At 37.9% G+C, this 23,205-nt stretch overlaps 1 protein-coding gene across 2 annotated transcripts in view; it reads left to right on the plus strand.

The window, feature by feature from the left end:
* Nucleotides 1–23,205, plus strand: part of dock2 (dedicator of cytokinesis 2) — a 146,151-nt gene that overhangs the window by 5,322 nt on the left and 117,624 nt on the right. The window contains exons 5-17 of one of the 2 annotated variants that reach the window (XM_077247246.1): nucleotides 1,083–1,179; nucleotides 2,874–3,025; nucleotides 4,871–5,006; nucleotides 7,458–7,615; nucleotides 7,827–7,908; nucleotides 8,845–8,980; nucleotides 9,082–9,157; nucleotides 10,296–10,372; nucleotides 11,099–11,349; nucleotides 12,357–12,455; nucleotides 14,681–14,753; nucleotides 15,711–15,814; nucleotides 22,902–23,088. In XM_077247246.1, coding sequence (XP_077103361.1) covers nucleotides 1,083–1,179; nucleotides 2,874–3,025; nucleotides 4,871–5,006; nucleotides 7,458–7,615; nucleotides 7,827–7,908; nucleotides 8,845–8,980; nucleotides 9,082–9,157; nucleotides 10,296–10,372; nucleotides 11,099–11,349; nucleotides 12,357–12,455; nucleotides 14,681–14,753; nucleotides 15,711–15,814; nucleotides 22,902–23,088 — 1,628 coding nt within the window. The remainder of the gene's footprint in view (nucleotides 1–1,082; nucleotides 1,180–2,873; nucleotides 3,026–4,870; nucleotides 5,007–7,457; nucleotides 7,616–7,826; nucleotides 7,909–8,844; nucleotides 8,981–9,081; nucleotides 9,158–10,295; nucleotides 10,373–11,098; nucleotides 11,350–12,356; nucleotides 12,456–14,680; nucleotides 14,754–15,710; nucleotides 15,815–22,901; nucleotides 23,089–23,205) is intronic. The other variant, XM_077247247.1, reaches the window with a different exon arrangement.

Here is a 23,205-nt window from a genome sequence, read left to right on the forward strand (position 1 = left end):
CTGTTTGCGAAATAAAACTTGCCATTGATGTACAAGTGATTGCAATAAGCCTGTGTGTGTGTTTGGATAAATATCTTTATACTGCAAGGCTATATTTATTTATTTTTGCTATTTATATATTATTTTATTGCCAATACCTGTTTTCATACAGAAGTTTAGTTTCCTAAATAAGTAAATATATCACATTTTTGTATAGTTGAATATAGGAATTGAAAATGGTTCTTCCATACCATAACACTGCACTTACATGTGTGAATTTCCCACACCAGGAGTAGGCTAATAATTCATATAGTTAAATTTTATTTAATTTGTTAAAAAATGTTCTATGTAAAATGTTTTATTAAAGAAAAGATAGAAAATAAATATTTGTGTTTGCTGTAAAGTGGTTAGAAAAAATGAAATCGGAATCGGCTAAAATCGGTATCGGCAGGCCAAACTCATGAAAAATCGGAAATCGGAATCTGCCTACAAAATTGTAATCGGTGCATCTCTACTGTTTTTCCATCCATCCAAATCCACCCATTCATCCAAATCCCATCCATCCATCCATCATTCTGTTTTTCCATCCATCCAAATCCACCCATTCATCCAAATCCCATCCGCCATCCATCCATCGTTCTGTCTTTCCATCCATCCATCCATCCATTCATCCATCCATCCATCCATCCATCCATCCATCGTTCTCTTTCCATCCATCCAAATCCACCCATTCATCCAAATCCCATCCATCCATCGTTCTGTCTTTCCATCCAATCCAATCCAATCATCCATTATTTCATCCATTCATCCATCCATCCATCCATCTTTCTGTCTGTCCATCCATCCAAATCCACCCATTCATGCAAATCCCATCCATCCATCCATCCATCCATCCATCCATCCATCACTCTGTCTTTCCATCCAATCCAATCATCCATTCTTTCATCTATTCATCCATCCATCCATCCATCATTCTGTCTTTCCATCCATCCATCCATCCATCCATCCATCCATCCATCATTCTGTCTTTCCATCATCCCAATCCACCAATTATTCCAAACCATCATCCATCCATCCATCCCACTCTCTCTCTTCTTCTGTAGAGATGAGGAGGTAATAACCTCTGTTGAGATGCCCCTGGTGAAGGAGGTGACCACCACACTGAGAGAATGGGGCACCATCTGGAAACAACTCTATTTGGTAAGACATTTAGATGTGGATGTGTTAAAAATAAAGGTGACAATGATTCCACAAAGAACCTTTAACATCCATGAAACCTTTTTGATTTTACAAAAGGTTCTTTGTATTTTTAAAAGATGTTCTTTATTCAAAAGGTCTTTTTGTAGTGCTGTCATAGAAGAACCATTTTGTAGTAGTGAAAAGTTCGGATCATTTTACTGACTCGGATCTTTGAATCTCGTTCATCCTAATGAATGAATCTATTTTTGAGTCATTCTGTTCATTTCACTAGAATGTATTTAAAATGTTACATGTTAATAGCCAAATTCCCCAAACACATCAAATGTTGATCGCATTTAGAATAAGAGAAAAATTGCAAAGCAAGGAAAAGGCCAAATTTTGAGAAACAGAAACGATTAATTAATATTTCTGAGTCTTCAGGCTATGCAGTATGTTAGTTTACCTCACCTCTTCAGTTTACCTCAGTCTTTCGTTTATCCTGTGAAATATCCCCATAAGCTGAGCTGTGCAGTCTGTACCAGATACATCTCTCGAGTGTTCGGGTTCGAGTCGCTCGGTTTTATGTCACGTAACTGCATATTGTTATTAGGCTATATATAGGTATCTTTATCAAAGTGATTTTCCCCATCATAGATAGAGTTTAAAGCATTGCCAAGTCTTTCACGAGTTCACATCTACATATAATTATTATGGTAAAGGTTATGCGTACTTGGCTGCTGTCCGGGTGGAGGGCTCCGAGCTCGGAATTTCTGCCCGAACCCAGAGTACTCCCCCCGTTGGTAAGAGTAGATGGAACTAGAGATGGAACTAAAAGTGAGGAGATGGGGTGGAGGTGGGATGCTGATAAACCGTCAAGAAACACAGAAGAACGTTCGAAGAACGAATGACTCAGAAGTATCATACCCGAAGACTCGAGATGAACTAATCATTTCTCTTTCCAGTACAGAACCTATAGGAGGTTGAGCATGAGCGGTCAACACAAAATTAACGAATCACTCTCTAAGACAACTCGGTAGTCCCGAGTCATATTAAAGATTCGTTCAAATGACCGACCCATCACTACCATTTTGGTTCCCCAAAAGAATCTTTTAGTGAACCGTTCTTAAAAGAAACATTTTTGTTTCTTTCTAGTAATCTAAAGGATTTCTATAAAGGAAATGTTCCATGCATGTTAAAGGTTCTTCATGGAAGTCATGTGACAAAAGCCGCTTTTCCAGCGTTGGGCCGAACCATTCTAAGAACAATAAGGAACGATTTTCGTTATATTTTCACTTGAGCTTGCTTCGGCATGATTACAAACTGTTCTCGGTCCGCAATTCTCAGCATGGTTGGAAACCAGTTTCTCTGTAGCTAGCCAAGTGCGCTATTTGAGCAAAGTTAATGTAAGTTAAAAATAAAATTGATGATCCTCCATAACACGGTTGCTATTTACATCTCGTATCATCTGTAAACTCTTGGAATAACCAACACAACAACTGAAGCATTTGTATTACATTCCAAAGACAAAAATTAAATCATATCCGTACCAGCTGAGCCGGTTCGGCACGTAATAAAGCGGTTAAGAGCGGTTTGGGCCCGACGGTGGAAAAGCAGCAAAGTTTGCATACTCGCGTCAAATAAGTCAAACATCCAACATAAGTCCAATGCGTGTGCTCAACCTAAACTGCTGATCAGTGATGGTCTTTGTTTCCCAGCAGTCCAGTAAGAAGGATCGTTTCAGTCAGGTCCAGAGGCTGATGTGGGATCTTATGGAGTGGCGTTCCCAGCTCCTGTCCGGGACGCTGCCGAGTGACGAGTTTAAAGAACTCAAACAGAAAGTCACATCAAAGATCGACTATGGAAATAAGTACATATTCCACATATACAAGTGTCTCTTCTATTTTGTGTTCATGTCTGTTTATCATTTCTGACCATGGCAATGCCATTTTATTGTTTGCTTTGGAAGACCAAACGCATATTATGGTATATGAAAGTAATCATGCAATATTATGTTATTATCATCTACAAATGGTACAAAGACAGTACCTTTATAACAGATCTGATAAAATGTAGAATAATAGGATCCAGTCGGCTGGTGTAACTTCTATTCATAGCTTCTGTGATTTGCTCTGGGCTGTTGTTAATGTATTAGTTAATTTGTACATTATCATTAAGGAATTAATTAACACACCTCGAGGGGATTAAATGTCTTCCTGACACCTGAACGGTAATGAATAACTGCAGGGAAAAACCTGCCTCGCTCTGGCAGTTTTGTGTGGCATGGATTCACACAAGTTAATTCTTGTTTTCTCAAGATAACGAGTTATGTCATCAGCATGAGATATTTTAATATTGGTGGGTGCATGTAAACAGTTGGGAGAAAATCAGATGTGTGTCAATATATCGGATCTGTGCATTAGGTCTTAAAGTGACAGGAGCCTAATAAACCTGCTGCAGTTTGTCAATTAAGCAACATAAAACAAAGAGAGAATTACCCACTGCTCTTTCCTGAATAACTTTTGTAGCTTAAATATGGATTTATATTCAGTTAATACCAGAGCTGCATGATTAATCGTTAAAAGCTCGCAATCTCGATTTAAACACCCACACGATCTCATTCCTAAACGACAATGATTCACCTGTGTCTATTAAACCTTCGACAAAATTTAACTGGAACATTCAAATCTGTGTTGAAATCGCTGATTTAGAGAGAGCAGATGTTATGTGTAGGTATGAAACCGCTTCACAAACAGTCTTTTTCAGCCACACAGTATCATTATTTCTGTATATTCATATTACCTCAGAAGAACTGGGATAAAGGTTTATAGTTCTGATATAAACACTGTCTACAGAAGCGTTTAAAATTGAGTAAATCACCTTTAGAAAGTAACATGGCACTTCAAATAACGATTATATCGATTATCGTTACACCAGTAGGTGGCGACAAGTGACTAACATTTTTTATTTGTAATTTAATCATACACTCAAGAGGTTTGTTCAAAAACGCAGATTAGTCTTGTAATGAAACAAGTGAAGTATTTATGAATGAGTCATTTAATAATTCACTCATTCAAATTTTAAATAGACTGCAGAAATTAACGTTTTGTCAGAACCTCTAGTAAATTACATGTTATTTTGTTTAGTCGTCTGTTCAGAATCGTGATCTCTGATAAAAAAAAACGTGATTCAGAATTTATCCAGAATCGTGCAGCTCTAGTTCGAACAGTGAAGACTATGCAGTGTTTTATTTAATGTTTTAATATTTTATTAAATTTCTCCTGATAGACCTACCTGTAAAACATAAAGCACAAATTTAATTTTTATCTTTGTTTCATTGTATTTATTTGTGCTATTGCTTGTAATTACTTTTACTTGCTCTTATTCTTTTAGTGACTCTTGTCTTCAGAAAATAATAAAATGAAATATATATTAACCAAACAAAATATAGATAAATAAATACATACGAAAACAGCAAAATACGTGTGAATCCATGCCAGTGATATGCTGGAATGTCTGTGATGTGCAAGAATGAGTCTTAATGAAACATCATGCCTGAGGTGCATCATGGGAGCACGGGATTTCACAGAGCTCCGGGCAAGAGCACATCTGTCAAATTATTTCAAGCATCTGTGTGTGTGCTGAATAATCATGTAAATGTGAGCGAGTACAAACGCTCAAACTTGAGTACAATCAAGCGTGGTTCTGCCTCCAGGATCTTGGAGCTGGATGTGGTTGTTCGGGATGCTGATGGGAATATCCTTGACCCCGAGCGAGCCAGCGTCATCAGCCTCTTCCGAGCACACGAGGACGCCACGGCCAAGATCACAGAGCGAATTAAAGAGGAACAGGTTCTCATTTCACTTTCATTTATTTGGTCCACAGACAAACCCTCAGAATGAAACCGCAAAGAGCTTCTCATGAGCAACACAGAGTTGGCCGTTTTAATGAGACATTTTAAGATGGCTGAACAAACTAAAGCAATGAGATCCCATGGCTCTACCTTCCTTCGATTTAAAGTCTGCTGTGAATACATAGTGAATATAGCCTGCTATAACCCCACTCATCAAACTTAACATCTCCCAGAACCCTGTAGCAACTGCATAATAATGACCTAGCAACCACTTTACAACCACCACGATACCCTAGAAACCCCTTAGCAATGCTTTGGCAGCCACCCAGAACAGCCTAGAGATCACACAGACACAGTAACTCCATAATAATGCCCTAGCAACTTCTTGACAATACCTTCACAATTACCTAGTTACACTAGCAACCACCCAGACACCCTAGTAACTCCATATTAATGTCCTAGCAACCACTTAGCAACACCTTCACAATTACCTAGATACACTAGCAACCACCCAGACACCCTAGTAAATATAATAATGCCCTAGCAACCACTTGACAACACCTTCACAACCACCCAGAAAACCTAGTGATCACCCAGACACTCTAGTAACTCCATATTAATGTCCTAGCAACTTCTTGACAATACCTTCACAATTACCTAGTTACACTAGCAACCACCCAGACACCCTAGTAACTCCATATTAATGTCCTAGCAACCACTTAGCAACACCTTCACAATTACCTAGATACACTAGCAACCACCCAGACACCCTAGTAAATATAATAATGCCCTAGCAACCACTTGACAACACCTTCACAACCACCCAGAAAACCTAGTGATCACCCAGACACTCTAGTAACTCCATAATAATGCCCTAGCAACTTCTTGACAATACCTTCACAATTACCTAGTTACACTAGCAACCACCCAGACACCCTAGTAACTCCATATTAATGTCCTAGCAACCACTTAGCAACACCTTCACAATTACCAAGATACACTAGCAACCACCCAGACACCCTAGTAAATATAATAATGCCCTAGCAACCACTTGACAACACCTTCACAACCACCCAGAAAACCTAGTGATCACCCAGACACTCTAGTAACTCCATATTAATGTCCTAGCAACCACTTAGCAACACCTTCACAATTACCTAGATACACTAGCAACCACCCAGACACCCTAGTAAATATAATAATGCCCTAGCAACCACTTGAAAACACCTTCACAACCACCCAGACAACCTAGTGATCACCCAGACACCCTGGTAACTCCATATTAATGTCCTAGCAACCACTTAGCAACACCTTCACAATTACCTAAATACACTAGCAACCACCCAGACACCCTAGTAAATATAATAATGGCCTAGCAACCACTTGACAACACCTTCACAAACACCCAGACAACCTAGTGATTCAAATTCAAATTTATTTATAAAGCACTGAATAAAACAACACAGTTGACCATAGTGCTGTACAAGCAGTAAAACAGTGAGCAGAGAAAAGACAAATAAAAGATATATATATATATCCATATATCTAAATAGGTAGTATAAACTTAATAAAAACATTCAACAACATATATTTTTAAAAAAATGACACTAGCACCCTTCACACTTATCTTAATCGAACGCTATCATAAAAAAATATGTTTTCAGATGGATTTTAAACTGACTGAGTGTAGGAAGGTCCCTAATATATAAAGGTAAACTGTTCCATAGTTTAGGGGCTGCGACCGCAAATGCGCGATCCCCTCTAGTCTTCATCTTTGACCGAGGAACAGCAAGACGTTTTTAAAATTGTGATCGTAGCGATCTCATTGAGATCACCCAGACACTCTAGTAACTCCATATTAATGTCCTAGCAACCACTTAGCAACACCTTCACAATTACCAAGATACACTAGCAACCAACCAGACACCCTAGTAAATATAATAATGCCCTAGCAACCACTTGACAACACCTTCACAACCACCCATAAAACCTAGTGATCACCCAGACACTCTAGTAACTCCATATTAATGCCCTAGCAACCACTTAGCAACACCTTCACAATTACCTAGATACACTAGCAACCACCCAGACACCCTTGTAAATATAATAATGCCCTAGCAACCACTTGACAACACCTTCAAAACAACCCAGAAAACCTAGTGATCACCCAGACACCCTAGTAACTCCATAATTATGTCCTAGCAACCACTTGACAACACCTTCACAACCACTCAGAACAGCCTAGTGACTACCCAGAGACCCTAGCAACCACATAGGAACACCTTCACATCCACCCAGGCAACCCAGAAAGCGCTGAATGAGACTCCTTATCAACCACATGGGAACACCCTAGTATCGCAGTAGTGAGTTTTGCACAGTCAGGTTTTTCCTAAAGATGTAAAAATCTATTTAACGTACTTTGCTGTGTTTTCTGCTGTTCTCGGTGCAGTCCAACGTTCAGATGGATCATTCCGGAGTGTCCGCACGGATCCAGTCTTCTCCCACACACAGCCTCTATGTGTTTGTGCGTAACTTTGTGTGTCGAATCGGAGAGGATTCAGAGCTCTTCATGTCTCTGTATGACCCCAACAAACAGACCAACATCAGGTGCATCTCACTTACACACACTCTTGAGTTCTGACTCTAACAGGTGTTTGTCATTAACACATTCTCTCTCTCTCTCTCTCTCTCTCTCTCTCTCTCTCTCTCTCTCTCTCTCTCTCTCTCTCTCTCTCTCTCTCTCTCTCTCTCTCTCTCTCTCTCTCTCTCTCTCTCTCTCTCTCTCTCTCTCTCTCTCTCTCTCTCTCTCTCTCTGCAGTGAGAATTATCTGGTCAGATGGGGAGATAAAGGTCTGCCGAAGGACATTGAGATGCTCAACAGTCTGAAGGTGGTCTTTACTGTAAGTCACTCAGTATTTCTGCCACAGCAAAAAAAAAATCATGCTTTGGTAAATCATAATTTTTATGTTTTATATATATATATATATATATATATATATATATATATATATATATTGAAGAGTTCAGATGCAAAAGCCTCTAAGTGCCATTTGAAGTTTTCTTCTAGAATGATAATTTGTATCAAGCTTGTATATTTAAGTTCAGTAATTTCACTTAAATGGCAATGAAGATTACCTATTAATGGTCATTTAAGTGAAATTACTGAACTTAAATATACAAGCTTGATAAAAATGATCATTCTAGAAGAAAATTTAAAATTGCACTTAGAGGCTTTTGCATCTGAACTCTTCATATATATATCTTTATATTATGTAATTAAATCACATAATTTGCACTTTATCCTCATAATTAGGACTTTTATGTAATAAATTTGACTTTTTAATCTCAAGATTGACTTTTTATCTCTGAATTAAGACTCATACATTATACTCATAAAATCCATTTGGACTTTTTTCTCAGAACTATGACTCAAGAATTATACTTAAATGTCGTATATCATAATTATCGACTTTTTAATGTCATAAATTTGACTTGTGTCATAGTTGACTTTTCAGTCTCAGAATTTGGACTTTTTTCCTCATAATGATGTCTTTTTAATCTCATAATTTGACTTTTCTTCTCATAATTGTGACTTTTTATGTCATGATGTGACTTTTCATGTAATAACATTGACTTATTATACCATAATGATGAATTATGTCATATTATGCCAGAATTTTTACATTTTATGTCATACGGTACAAAATCATCTCATGCGATGGATAACAGGCTTTCATAAGGTACCATTAATATTACAAATAAATGTTTATTAAGTGGCTGCAGAGATTTTTTGATGTCCTGGAGATTGAAAGACTCTCTTCTTTCTCTTTGTCAAGGATCTGGGGAATAAAGACCTGAACCGAGAGAAGATCTATCTGATCTGTCAGATTGTGCGCGTGGGCCGTATGGATCTGAAAGACACTCATCATAAGAAATGCACGATGGGTTTGCGGAGGCCGTTTGGTGTGGCTGGTAAATATCAGGACGAATCCTCTCATTTGATCTGCATAATAGAGACACACAGCTGATATATATATATATATATATATATATTTATCTGTGCTTATTGGCAGTGATGGATATCAGTGACATCATCAAAGGAAAGACAGAATGTGACGAAGAGAAGCAGTATTTCATTCCTTTTCACCCGTAAGTCTCTCTTCTCGTCTCCTGTTCACTGCTGTATCTGGCATAGTTCATCCAAACGTGGAACTTCTCTGCTTTGATTGATTTGATGTCTATTTTCACACAATTTTCATTTTCTGTGAATCATAGCACCAAACGCATGAGCCAAACGCATCTGTCATAGTTTAAGAAACCGGATTTCAGTCTTTTAATAAACAGTACCAGTTCCATTCAGATATGAATACATTTTTACATTTTATATTTATATATTTTAAATTACATTTTCTATTTCTAATTTTTATTTATATTTACATTGTTGCCATTGTTATTATTATCATCGAAAGTATCTTGGTTTAAACCAACTTTAAGTCAAGTCATAGACCTGTAGTTCATATACATTCAAATGATATTTACAATACATTTTATTGATAAAATGTCAATATGACATTTAAAAGTCAAATTTATGACTTTTGATCTCGTATTTATCTATTTTTAATCGCATAAATTCACATTTTTCTCATAATGTTTAATTTTTTGTTAAAATAATCATTTTATTTCATAATTTTGGCTTTTTGTCATACTCTAATTTTGAGTTTTTATATGACATTTTCTATTTCTAGTTTGTCTTTACATGTACTAATGACTTATTAGTACATATATAAATGTTTCTTGAGCATCAAATACAGTTTATATATATATTGTATTTGATGCTCAAGAAACATTTATCAATGATGAAATTGTTTTGTTGAAACTGTAACACATTATATATATTTATATATATATATATATATATATATAGTTATTATATAGTGCTGTCAAATCGATTAATCGCGTCTAACATAAAAGTTTGTTTATATGTCTGTGTATATATATATTATATTTGTATATATGTAGTATATATATATATATAATATATAAATGTTTGTGCATATATATACGTATATATATATACACTATATATATATATGTATATACACTATATATATATATATAGTGTGTGTGTAAATGCAATCATTTGTATGTAACCATTTCTATTATTTATTAATGTGCATTTACTAATGAAAATTTGCAGTGATGTTATTTATTGAAAGCAATTACTGTTCTCTATTCTTGTGTGTGTGTGTGTGTGTGTGTGTGTGTGCTTGTGTGTGTGTGTTTGTAGAGTCATAGCTGAGAATGACTTTCTGCACGCTCTCCTAAACAAGGTGACGTCGTCTCGAGGCGACAGCGGTGGCCAAGGTACGACTCGCTGTGGTTTCCCTGCTCAGATGACATCACAGCAGCGTTCCCTCCGCTAATACTTTAATACTCATAATCCTGTCCACACACACACACACACACACACACACACACACACACACACACACACACACACACACACACACACACACACACACACACACACACACACACACACACACAGACAGACAGACAGACAGACAGACACACACACAAACAAACACACACACTCACGCACGCTCGCACACACGCACACACGCACACGCACACGCACACGCACACAGACACACACACACACACACACACACACACACGCACGCTCGCACACACACACACACTCACACACACACACACAGACACACACAGACACGCGCACACACACACACACACACACAGACACACGCACCCACTCACACACACGCACTCACGGACACACACACACACACACACACACAGACACACGCACCCACTCACACACGCGCACTCACACACACACACTCACGGACACACACACACACACACACACACACACACACACACACACACACACACACACACACACACACACACACACACACACACACACACACACACACACACTCAATTCTAAGTAGAAAGACTAAAATGCAATTTTCTTGCAAAACAGCATCCAATAATCTTTGTTATATTTACAACTTCTAAAGATCATTTTTTGGAGTGTGTTTTTCAACAACTCGTGTCACGCAGGTCTGTGGGTCACCATGAAAGCTTTAGTGGGAGACATCATCCAGATCCGAAAGGAATATCCCCACCTGGTGGACCGGAGCACAGTGGTTGCACGAAAACTGGGTTTCCCTGAGATCATCATGCCGGGTGACATCCGTAACGACATCTACCTCACGCTGCACTCTGGAGACTTTGACAAGTACAACAAAACCACACAGAAGAACGTGGAGGTCATAATGCTGGTGTGTGACGAGGAGGGGAAGATCGTGCCGGTGAGTGAAACCTCCTAGATGAGGTCAAAGGTCAGCCGATGGGTTAGACAACGAAATATTGTGAGTGGGACGGGGTTTTCTGTGTTGATTGACAGCTCGTATTCGTAATTTATATAACGAGTATATGTGTATATATTTATAATTTTAACATTTTCTATTTCTAATTAACAATTTCTTTACATTTTGTAATGACCTTTTATAACATCAGTGTTCATGTTGTTATTGTTTGAAAATATCTTGGTTAACATGTATACATTTAAAAAGTAAAAATTTTCAAACCAGTAGTTCATGTCCATCCAATTCTATTGATATTCAAATTTAAATTTTTTTTATATACTTATATATTGGAAAATTTGAATATATATATTTAAAATGTATTTAAAATTATATTTATATTTAAGTAATGATTTATTTATTTTTATGTACAAGTATCTTGGTTAAAATATATAATTTTAATACAGTAGACCTGTGGTTTATGTTCATCCAGATTTTTTGCAATACATTTTACATGTTTATATATACTTTTATATACAAATGTAAATGTATACATTTAAAATATATTGAAAAAAAAAGATTTTAACTATTTCTTTGTTTATTAATGATTTATTAAATTCAATTATTTATTTATTTATTACTCAATTTATTATTGAAAGTATCTTGGTACAAATGTTTAACTTTCAAATGGCAAATCATATAGCAGCATTATTTATATATACAGTACATATGTATATAATTTTAAATGTACACATTTTAAATATATACATTTAAAATGTATTCAAAATCTGCTTGTATCCGGCCCCAATAGTATAATCCTGCAATATATGAACACCTTTTAAAAGACTTTTTAATAGCTATATATGTATATATATATATATATATATATATATATATATATATATATATATATATATATCAAAGGTCAGCCGATAAATTAGACGATGAAAACTTGTGATTATGTCAGGGTTTTCTGTGTTGATTGACAGCTCTCTTGTGTTCTTTCGGTACAGAACTCGATCTGTCTGGGAGCTGGAGATCGGCCTGTGAACGAGTATAGGTCAGTCATTTACTACCAGATAAAACAACCTCGCTGGATGGAGACGTTTAAGGTGAGAGAGACAGAGATATTGAGCATTAAACAGCATTCACAACCTATTTTTCCTCCATCTTATGACATGTTTATAGTTGAAATAGGATTTTTTGATTTTGATTTGATTTGATTTATTGGTTTATTTAAAAGGGGACAGTGCAATTTCATAAAAAACATGAACAAACATGGTTAAAAAAGCCAGAATTAGCCAAAAGGCTATTTTTCATCTGTAGTCCCCTGGCCAAGATGTAAAAAAAAAAACATTACAATACAAACAAGAAAATACATTTACAAGTCTATGGCAAATTGACTACAATATAACTACAATATAAATAACACTATAAGATAACTTAGGGTACACTGTACCTGTTACAATAATAAGACACAAAAACACATTTTCAAAAAGGCTATAGTTAATTAAATATATAATACAACTCAATAGGCTCGTCTTTTAATGTTGGCAGACATAATTGTAAATGAGCCAAATTTTCACTTTTTTTGTAAAAGCCTTGTAAGTGTTGAGCTGTCTAACCTCCTCAGGTATAGAGTTTCATTCAGCGGCGCCCCTCACTGACCAGGCCGAGCGACTAAAAGCGCTCCTGCGCAGAGGGACAACACAGTCCCCTCTGGCAGAGCTTCGAGTGACACGCTCTGAGCTGTTTCTTTGGCTGATGAACTCAGCCAGAGGAGCTGGGGCCAAATCATGTGTCACTTTGTATATAAGACTCAAATCTAAAAACGTATGAATACTGTCCCAGTTTAAAAGGCTGTGTTTTTTTTAAATCGCACAGTGATGATAGTGCCTTGGTTTTTTGTCCATGATTTTAATGGCTTGTTTATATAATGTTTCCAAAGGTCTTTTTGCGCTCTGACTTGCTTTAGACCAACTTGTTAAACAGTAATTGAGGTGGCTGAAAATCATAGAAAGTAAATAAAGTAGTGCAGCTTCAGTTGACATGTCATTTCGAATTGAGCGGAAATTTGCAAAAGATTAAACTTAATTATTTTACAATATTTTTCAAAATGGGCTTTAAAGGAAAGATGTGAATCAATTACTAAGCCAAGATATTTGTATTGATTTACGATTCATAATTTTTCTCCAGCAACTGTTATATCCGGATTAAATGAAGCTCTATTGGTTTTACTGAAGAACATACCTACAGTTTTTGAAATATTTAGCTGCAGGCAGTTCTCCTGCAACCAAGATGTAACACGAGTCATGGCTTTAGTGAGTTTATCTGCAACAATGTCTTTAGAGCAACCATGAACAAATAGAACAGTGTCATCCGCATACATTAAACATTCTACTTCAGAGCAAACATTAGGCAAGTCATTGACATAAAGGCTAAATAAGAGGGGCCCTAATATTGAGCCCTGAGGAACCCCGGTAGTTAGCTTAAGAGACTCAGAATTGCAGTTGTTAATTAGTACAGATTGTGTACGATCATGCAGGTAGGATTCAAACCAACTAAAAGTATCACAAGAGAATTTAAATTGTGGAAGCTTGTTGAGTAGAACTGAGTGGTTCACTGTATCAAAGGCTTTTTTGAGATCCAAGAATACCGCCCCTACTACTCCCCCCTTGTCTAGAGAAGATTTTATTTTCTCAATAAAAAGGCTGTGAAGTGGGATGTTCAACAAGAAAAATGTCAGACATAACTTGATTTCATTCACACATTCTATCCATCCAATTTCTTTATCCATCCATAAATGAAGCCAGGTGATTTGGAGAGAAGGTTCATAAATAAGAGCAACATTCACAATTAGACTAGTAAAACGCAATAAAAAATGAACTGGGTTTATGTTGATGCTATTTTTTATTTCTAAAGTGACAATCCTCCCCAATAGTATAATCCTGCAATACTGCGTTTCCCAAAGGCATCGTAAGCCTAAATAGATCGTAAAAACGATCGAACGGATCATCTTAGACTTACGGGCCGTTTCCCAAAACCGGCGTAACTTAAGTAGGACTTAAAAATGTTAGTAAGTCCTAAGATCCATTGTTATCTGGAAACGCAGCCCTGGACGATGCAGCTTCAGGACCGCATTTAAATCATTCCTAAAAATGAATAATACAAATACAGAATTTAATAGTGAGTGCTATACACTAGTGGTAGTACAGTACATACAAAAACTAGGGTCCTAGAAATGCGGTGCTGAAACTGCAGTCTCTGGTATTGCATCATCTTTCTATTTTCCTGCTTGGTGTCAGTCTGTGTAGTAATGCTTTCCTCCGGGCTGTAGGTGGCGATTCCTCTGGAGGAGATGCCCAGAATACACCTGCGGTTCATGTTTCGTCATCGATCCTCACAGGAGTGTAAGTTTCACAGTTCGTACAGTGATGCTCTGTATGGAAGCTTGGTTCTGTCATAGAATTTTGAGATGAAAATTCCCTTTTTTATTTTTTATTCCAAGTTTTTTTCTCGCTATTGCGAGTTTATAACTTTCAAATCTGACTTTTTAACTCAGAATTCTGAGTTTATATCTCACAATTCTTAACAAAAACCTCAGAAGTCACATTTACCTTTTTAATTCCCTGGCAGAAACAAGTTTACATAGTTCTGAATTACAATTTCTTTTTTTTATTTCTTTTTTAACTTGTGAAGAGTGAAAACTAAGTACTAAAACTAAGTGAAGACTTAGCATAAAATATTGTGATTATCAAGTCATAATTTTATAACTTTGTTAACTTCAATCAGTTCACAATCTCAATTAAACTTCAGCTGATTAAAAAACAAGTTCCTAAAGGGGAGAGGGACTTCCTCATTCTAGAGAGCGCGTGATTGGACAAAAATCTTTGCAATGAAACATGAGTCATCTCTGTTTCCATCCACCTATTTTTATGTGCATTTTAGAAGATTGCATAAAAAAAAACGCTGGATGGAAATACCAAGATGCACATAAATTAAAAAAATGCGCATTTAGTCAAATAGCGCATAAAAAAAATACTGGATGGAAATACCATGATGCACATAAATTCTAAAAATGTGCATTTATAAATTCATCGATGCGCATCAAAAAAGACATGTGACTGATATTCCAATTTTGCGCATAAGTTAAAATTGCAACTTCGGATGGAAACATAGCTAATGTTTTGATGTGTGCAACTGTGCGCTAGGATATATATAGATGAGCTCAAAGCTATAGAATTAAATGCCACATAATTATAATTTACACTCTTCATGTCCAATCTGTCATATACAACCAGATATGATGTTGAATGTTAGTGGAAATGAATTCAGATATGAATAAATGTGTGATTTGTGCTATGCAGCGAAGGACAAGAGTGAAAGGAACTTTGCGATGGGGTTTGTGCGTCTGATGAAGGAAGACGGAACCGTTCTGAGAGATGGCATACATGAGCTCACTGTCTTTAAGGTCAGAAACACACACTTACAGAGTCTCACTGGGGCCAACAAGTGTTAACATTAATCGTACACGGGTTTTGAGGGGTTTGTGATGTTGCAAAGCTTTTTTATCTGCATTTTTTTTCTTCAATCTCTTTATTAAATTTTGAACATGAAATAAGAACAAACAAAACTCCCCTTCATATACAAAAATACAAAAAACATAAAAACAAAGAATCAACCCCCCCCCCCCCTCCAAAAGAACAACACATAATACATAATATATTAAAGGGGTGGTAAAACACGATTTCACTTTTCTAACTTTAGCTAGTGTGTAAGGTTGCTGTTTGAGCATAAACAACATCTGCAAAGTTACAATGCTCAAAGTTCAAAGCAAAGGGAGATATTTGCTTTTAAAGAGAAGGACTACAACAAACGGCTGGTAGGGACTACACGACATTCCTCCCGGGATAGTGACATCAGCAACCCTAAAATGTACATAAGCCCCTCCTGGGACACGCAGTCCATGTTGAGAAGAGGAAAAGTTGTTGTATAAGAGTACATTTGTGAGTCAGCTCAAACTTTAGTGTTCTTCTTTACACATGCAATAGAAAGTCACTCTGTGTTTATCTCACAACAGTTCCTATATGAGCGATTTATAGATTATCATGACAGAATATGCTAATTGAAGATAGTTAACTCCACATCAGCAACATAAATTCATCAACTAACCATTCAGAGACGTCCTGTTGCATTCTACATGTTGTCACTTCTTGAGTCTCTCCATCTTTGTCTGACTCTGTTTTAACATTAAAGGCAGGACAGTTTCCGACATTTTAGTGTGTCTGCGTGAGGTAATCTCAGCTGCTAACACACAAGAGCTCCAGAAACCCCGCCCTCTGAAGAAGCCCATTTGCATTTAAAGGGCCAGGCACATCCTCAAAATGTAACAACTTTAACATGCTATATAAAAATATCTGTGGGGTATTTTGTGCTAAAACTTCACACACACACTCCGGGGACATCAGAGATTTATTTTACATCTTGTGAAAAGGGCATTTTACCACCCCATTAATAATGATAAAAAAATAAAATAAAAAAAAACATTAACTACTAGCTGTGGGTCACAGTCCAAGAACTACTGCCCAGTCATTCGCAGCAAAAACGTGGGACAATAAGTCTACTCAGGATTGTCTGGGAAGGACATTCAAAAAAGGGGTCGCACGTCTTTGAAAATTTAGCCTGGGAGCCTCTTAACAAATGCCTAATTTTTTCCAGTTTGGCAAAGTAAAGGACATCCCTAATCCAGTGAATGTACGTTGGAGGTGTAGAAGACTTCCATTTCAAAAGTATCAAACACCTTGCTAACAAACTAACAAAAGCTATGAACATCTTGAGCTCTGCAGACAACGACATTGTATCTTAGGGCTGGGCGATAAATCGATTTTATCGATTAACTCTAATGTGTAGTTTACGCCGATTTTTTTGAATTGAAAATCGGTTTTCTCTTTAACAACCGCCGACGCTCCCATCTGGGCTCCCGTAGATCCGACCGGGCTCAGCGCTTGCCATGATAGAGATACACAAACAACATGGCAAATGAGCAAGACCGCGGCAGCAGAAGCACAGCCGTCGAAAACATTTAGGCTACAAGCTGAATCTCTCACGCCACACATCCATTTTCTCACGCAGAGAAAAATCGCGAAGCAAAGAGGACAGTGACACCGACAGACAAGACAGAGCAGGTTTCTATCGATATGAAACAGATTCTCAGCTCTCAGATTCTGTCAATTTTATTACAAAATTCAAACAATAAACACCGTTTTGGCGCTTGTAATTGTGACGTGAAAGAACGCTGGCAGATCTCAGTTCAAGCGGCACGTGAACCAAACATCTGTTACTCTTTACTACAAACTTACCGAGATGTAATAAAATCGATCGATCAGTGTTTTTCAACCGCGGAAAGATGTCCATAAAACAGCTGGAGAACAACATATGTCACGTAACGTTACATTTACCTCAGGATGGCTTTTAATGACCCATAGCACGCATGTTAGTAAGACGCATTATAAAATATGCTCTTCTCCAAAAAATAAACCAGTCTGTCCGTTATCATTTGTTCCATAACTTTACACACATGCGATGTTAACGCAATTGGCCTATAGCTGGTAGGTTTTGTCGGGTCCTTCCCTGGTTTTCTAATTGGAACTACAACTGCTTCCTTCCAGCTCTTTGGAAGCTCCCCATCCTCCCAAACTCTGTTATATAGCCTAAGCAGTCTACCTAATGCTACCTCACCCATACATGAAAACATAATATACCACATATCATCCTCTCCTGGTGATGTTAAACCTGCTCTAGCAATAGCTCTTTCCATTTCTGCCTTAGAAAATGGAGCACTCAGTTCATCTCCCACTTCCTCCCTTTTTTCCAGGACCCCAGGATATGCAGGATATTTCCCTTCCTTTCCTCCACTCACCCTCCATGTTGTCAGAGCTATGTATTGCCACAAAAGCTTTAGCCATCATCTCTGCCTTCTCTACATCAGTTACTGCCCTCTCCCCACTGACCAGTGCAGGGTAGTCCCACTCCCTCCTTATTCCGCTCATCTTCTTAATCATCCCCAACACTTCTCCCACAGGTGTCTGTCTTCCTATTGAGCTGCAGAACTCATGCCAGTATTTCCTCTTAGCTTGGCGTACAGTTTTTCTTACAACTGCTTGAGACCTTTTATATTGAATTAAATGCTCAAAATTATGAGTACGTCTCAACACTCTTAAAGCCCTGTTTCTACCTCTAATTACTTCAGTACATTCCTGTGTCCACCATGGAACCACTTTCCTTCTCCTTATCCCAGAACTCTTAGGAATAGTTTCATCTGCCACTTTTTTAATACTATCTATGAACGTACTATACTCTCTTTCACTCTCAATATCTCTAACCTCCCCTGCTAACCTTTCCTCGCATTACTCCTTGAATTTGTCCCAATTAGCCTTACTGAAGACCCATCTCCCTCTTCCTTCTCCAAACAGGTTTCCCACCCTCATTCTAATAGTGCAAAAAATAGGAAAATGATCACTCCCTACTGTCGACTCCTCCCATACCTTCCAATCACAAAACCTTGCTAGATCATGAGATGTGATGGTAAGGTCTAGTGCTGACTCTTTTCCTGACCCCATATCGATCCTTGTCCCACTACCATCATTAATACACACCAACCCTTTTAAATCCATCAACTCCTCTATCACTCTTCCATTTTCATCTAATCTCTTACCCCCCCAAAGTGGATTGTGAGCATTAAAGTCTCCACACCACACTACCTTTCGTCCTTCCTGTGCCTCTACCTCTTCCATTAAACCTAATTCTAATCTTTTACATGGATTGTAAAAATGTATTATCACTAAATTTTCCATTCATACCCACACCTCCACCCCTACATACTCCAACTCCTTCCCTAATCCCAGAATCCTATATGGCAGCCCCAGTTTAATAAATGTAGCACAACCTCCCTCCTGTGCTTCTATCTCGACGGACACCCACATACCCTTGTATCACAAAATCCAGATTTGGCCTCAGCCAGGTCTCTTGAATACAAATAACATCTGGCTTTTGCAACATTTCATCAATAACTTGTTTAAACTCTTGTCCATTTGCTACCAGGCTTCTAGCATTCCAATGTATTATTAACACCATGATAAATATTAACCAACCCATGTTTCCTGACTAGACTGATGTTTGAGATCATCTCTCACTACTTCCCATGTCAGCCCTGTTACATCCAAATGCCGTACTGCTGCCATCACTATCAGCTGTATTCTTTCAGTCTTTGATTTTACATCTGCAGTACCATTAATCACACCAGCAATAAATGTCACTAACTTTCTAACATCCATTTGTATCATATTTCCCTCATCCTCTTTCACTTGCCCTGCTTCATGTCTCACATTATTCTCACTGCCACCCCCTGCCTTCTGGTTCTGGACCTTTTTAACTGCCTCTGCGTATGACACTTTCTGTCCTACTCTCACTTGCTGCTCTTGCACCGCTCCTTCATCATAGTACACCCTGAAGGACCCCTCCCTCAAACTGAAACAAAACTGACTGACAATCTTCCTTAATGCCATCTCTTGTTATTTGTAATCTTTGTGCACTCATTAAATTTCCCCCTCTCATGTTATTCTTGATTTCTTCTATCTGTACACACACCGGATTTCCTGTAATCCCCCTTACTCCATCTTTTCCCTCCCTGATCTTTTTCAACCTTTACCACCTGAAATTGTCCCACCTTTTCTAACTTCAGTGCCCGCTCTCTTTGATCACTATCTTTACATGTAACCACTAAACTACCATTTCTTAGCACCCTTGCTGCAACGATATCACCTATCGCATTCTTTAATGCCGATGTCAATCTGACCGGATTTACAACTCCTACTCCGCCTTCCTCTCAAATTGATTACAACTTTATACTCGTCAATCTCACGATCCTCTTGTGTAACTGCCTCACTCTCCTCACCACTCATTTCCAAACTACTACTTACTCCTAATATGCTAGCCTTCCTTTTCTTAATCATACTTTCATTTCCACTTCCTTCCTGCTTTCCCTTTCCTCCTGTGCCCTTTCCTCGTCCACCTCCACCTCCACCTCCACCCTCCATCTCCGGTCCAGTCACAGCACAGCCGTACCGAACCGCCGACCGACATGTCTGCTTATTTTGGTTTGTTTGTTTCTGTATCGTGTCTCCGTCGCAAACGATCTAGCTTCTCGCCAGGGTCTCCTGATCGAACCGTTCTCGCAGTCACCCGTCTCTCGCTGCCTGCGTCCCAATTCGCATACTATCCGTCCTAAATAGTATTCGAAAATAGATTTAGTACGTCCCAAATGGTAGTATGTTGAAATGAGTGTTCCAAAGAGACCCGGATGGTCTACTATATCCGGTCAGAATCCGAAGTGCAGATCGATGCACACTCTAACGGCTGATATTGCCCACAACCCATCGCGTTGGACGAGGATTCGGTTAGAACTACAAACACGAGTGAAAAGTGTTAAAAAAAAACTACAGACATGGAGGACGCGCGAGTCCGGCGGTTATGTATAGGTTTAGTAAAGGGGTTTGTTTGAGTGATTAATTGTCAGTATCTGACGAAAATGTATTTATTCAATGTTGTCTACATTTTATTGAAGCAGCAGCATTTATCTGCAGCAGCATTGTGAACTTTTGTAAAGATACGTTTAGCCATTAACTTTTAAATGCATCATTACATTCAAATTGCAAACACATGAGGAGAGTGAGAGTCTCCGCATGAAAGACCCGTGACTGGCAGGTGAACGTGCAACAACTTTTCTCTCCGAAACGGTAATAAATTATATTAGATTGAATGGAGGATTTTAACTGTGACGAGATGATTGACAGGGCAGTTTACGGTGACAGGATGCACGCGATAGAGCTGTCCGTTAAAGATGACGACGTGACTACTATTTTGCTACACACTCAAAAGTATATACTTTTTCTTCACAAAAAGAGTACATACTTTTAGGGCGTAGTATAAGTAGGTGAATGGGGACGCAGCATGAGTGTGTGTGTGTGTTCATCTGAGCCTCATTGGTCTGTCACTGCTTGTCAATGTCAGAATATTTGAGATGACCAATCAAATCAAAGGAGGCGGGCTATATGTTCGCAGCGCGAATTTTAGCAGAGCGACTCATAGACAGTAAAGGAGCGACTCGACGCGCTTCAGTTTACGGTCGGTCAAGTGCGAGATAAGATGTAAGTTGCTAAACTAAACATTTTCTATTTGACAGTTTTTTTAGGTCATAAATGTTAAACGAATCACGAAAAATAATCAGGCAAACATCATTAAAAATATATAAGACTCAAGTTTCAGTATTTGTCTTAATTTATATCAGGAGTTATGCAATTCCAAAAAGATTGAGCCACTGTAGCCACTTATTTTAACGATGTCTTTAATAACTTTTCGGGGAACAAGTTTCAATCCCTTAAGAAGCCTATATGGAGGAGTGATCCAGCTCTCAGATTTCATCAAAAATATCACAAATGAATAAACATTTAAAAATGAATAAACATTTGTTTCATTATAATGGAGGCCCAAACCTGCAGAAATAAAACATAAATAATATACTGTAATATAGTAAAATATAATATAATAATAGAAAAATAAATAAAGGGATAAATAATTGATAGAATATATATATAAGTAATTTTTAATTGAATTTAATCCAGATTTACTTGAATCCAGTATTACTTTTTTCCATCATTTATTATTAATTAAACAATCCAGGGCCACGTTTCCCTAAAGCAAGTAGATCGTAGAGACCTTTAGTGCATTTGTTTTATGATCAACTAAACAAGATGTTCTCTGTAATTACAAAATAAACAGGCATTATACCAGAAACCATATCCACATGAATTATGGGTGTAACTTCCGTTAAGCTGTAAACAACCAGTGAAAGACTAGCTCTATGGACGCAATAATATATATATTTTTAAACTGTGTACAATGACATTACATTATTCTACCATTGAACATTAAAAGGACATTTAAAAGTGTAAAAGCATCAACAAGCTACTTTCAACAGACCATGAATAACACTGGAAGCTTGAATCTTTCCACCGCTAAATCGGACGGTTAAATATCACTGTGGTAATCTGTATTATGTAGCATACGTTGCCTTAATAAACACATATATTATACAGATATATGACAGATAATACATTTTATCTACCTGTGAAAACAAACCTGGAAAGAGATGTGAGGATTTGGGGAGAAAAATAGAGATTCTTCATGCATTCCAGTGAATTATTAATGGTATATATCGTAAATTACTGACAGCTCATCGAGTCAAACTTGGCGGATCAGCTTTATTTTTTAAAGCAACCTTATGATTTGAAATGATTCGTTTCAGTCTTTTTGAATGTAAGTTCCCCAAACCGGAAGTGCAACCCATAATTTGACACGCAGTAATCTCGTCAGGAATAAGGTGGATACCGTCCACTGGGTGTTTATTTTTATCTTTTACAGCTTTCTTGCTGGCCTCCATAGATAACATGGTGGATGACAGTTAAATGGCCATGCTGCATCTGTTTTGTGTCTGTCTGTAGGGTGACAGTAAGCGTATGGAGGAGGTGAGCTCGTACCTGTCCCTGCCGTCGGAGCGCAGTAACCCTGACAGTCACAAGGGGGCGACGCTGATGCGCAGCTCCAGTAGTGTGGGCGGCCTGTCGGTCAGCTCCAGAGACACCTTCACCATCGGAACACTCGTCTGCTCCACCAAACTCACGCAGAACGGTGTGTGTGTGTGTGTCTGCGTGTGTGTGTTGCTATCCCCGTGGGGACTTTAACCTGAATGCACTCAGACTCATGGGGACTCGTGCCACCGTGGACCTAAATTGAGGAAACAAGCTT

Source organism: Siphateles boraxobius, unplaced genomic scaffold, assembly GCF_051911475.1.
Source record: "Siphateles boraxobius isolate OS27281-9 unplaced genomic scaffold, OSU_SipBor_1 3, whole genome shotgun sequence".
Taxonomy (NCBI): domain Eukaryota; kingdom Metazoa; phylum Chordata; class Actinopteri; order Cypriniformes; family Leuciscidae; genus Siphateles; species Siphateles boraxobius.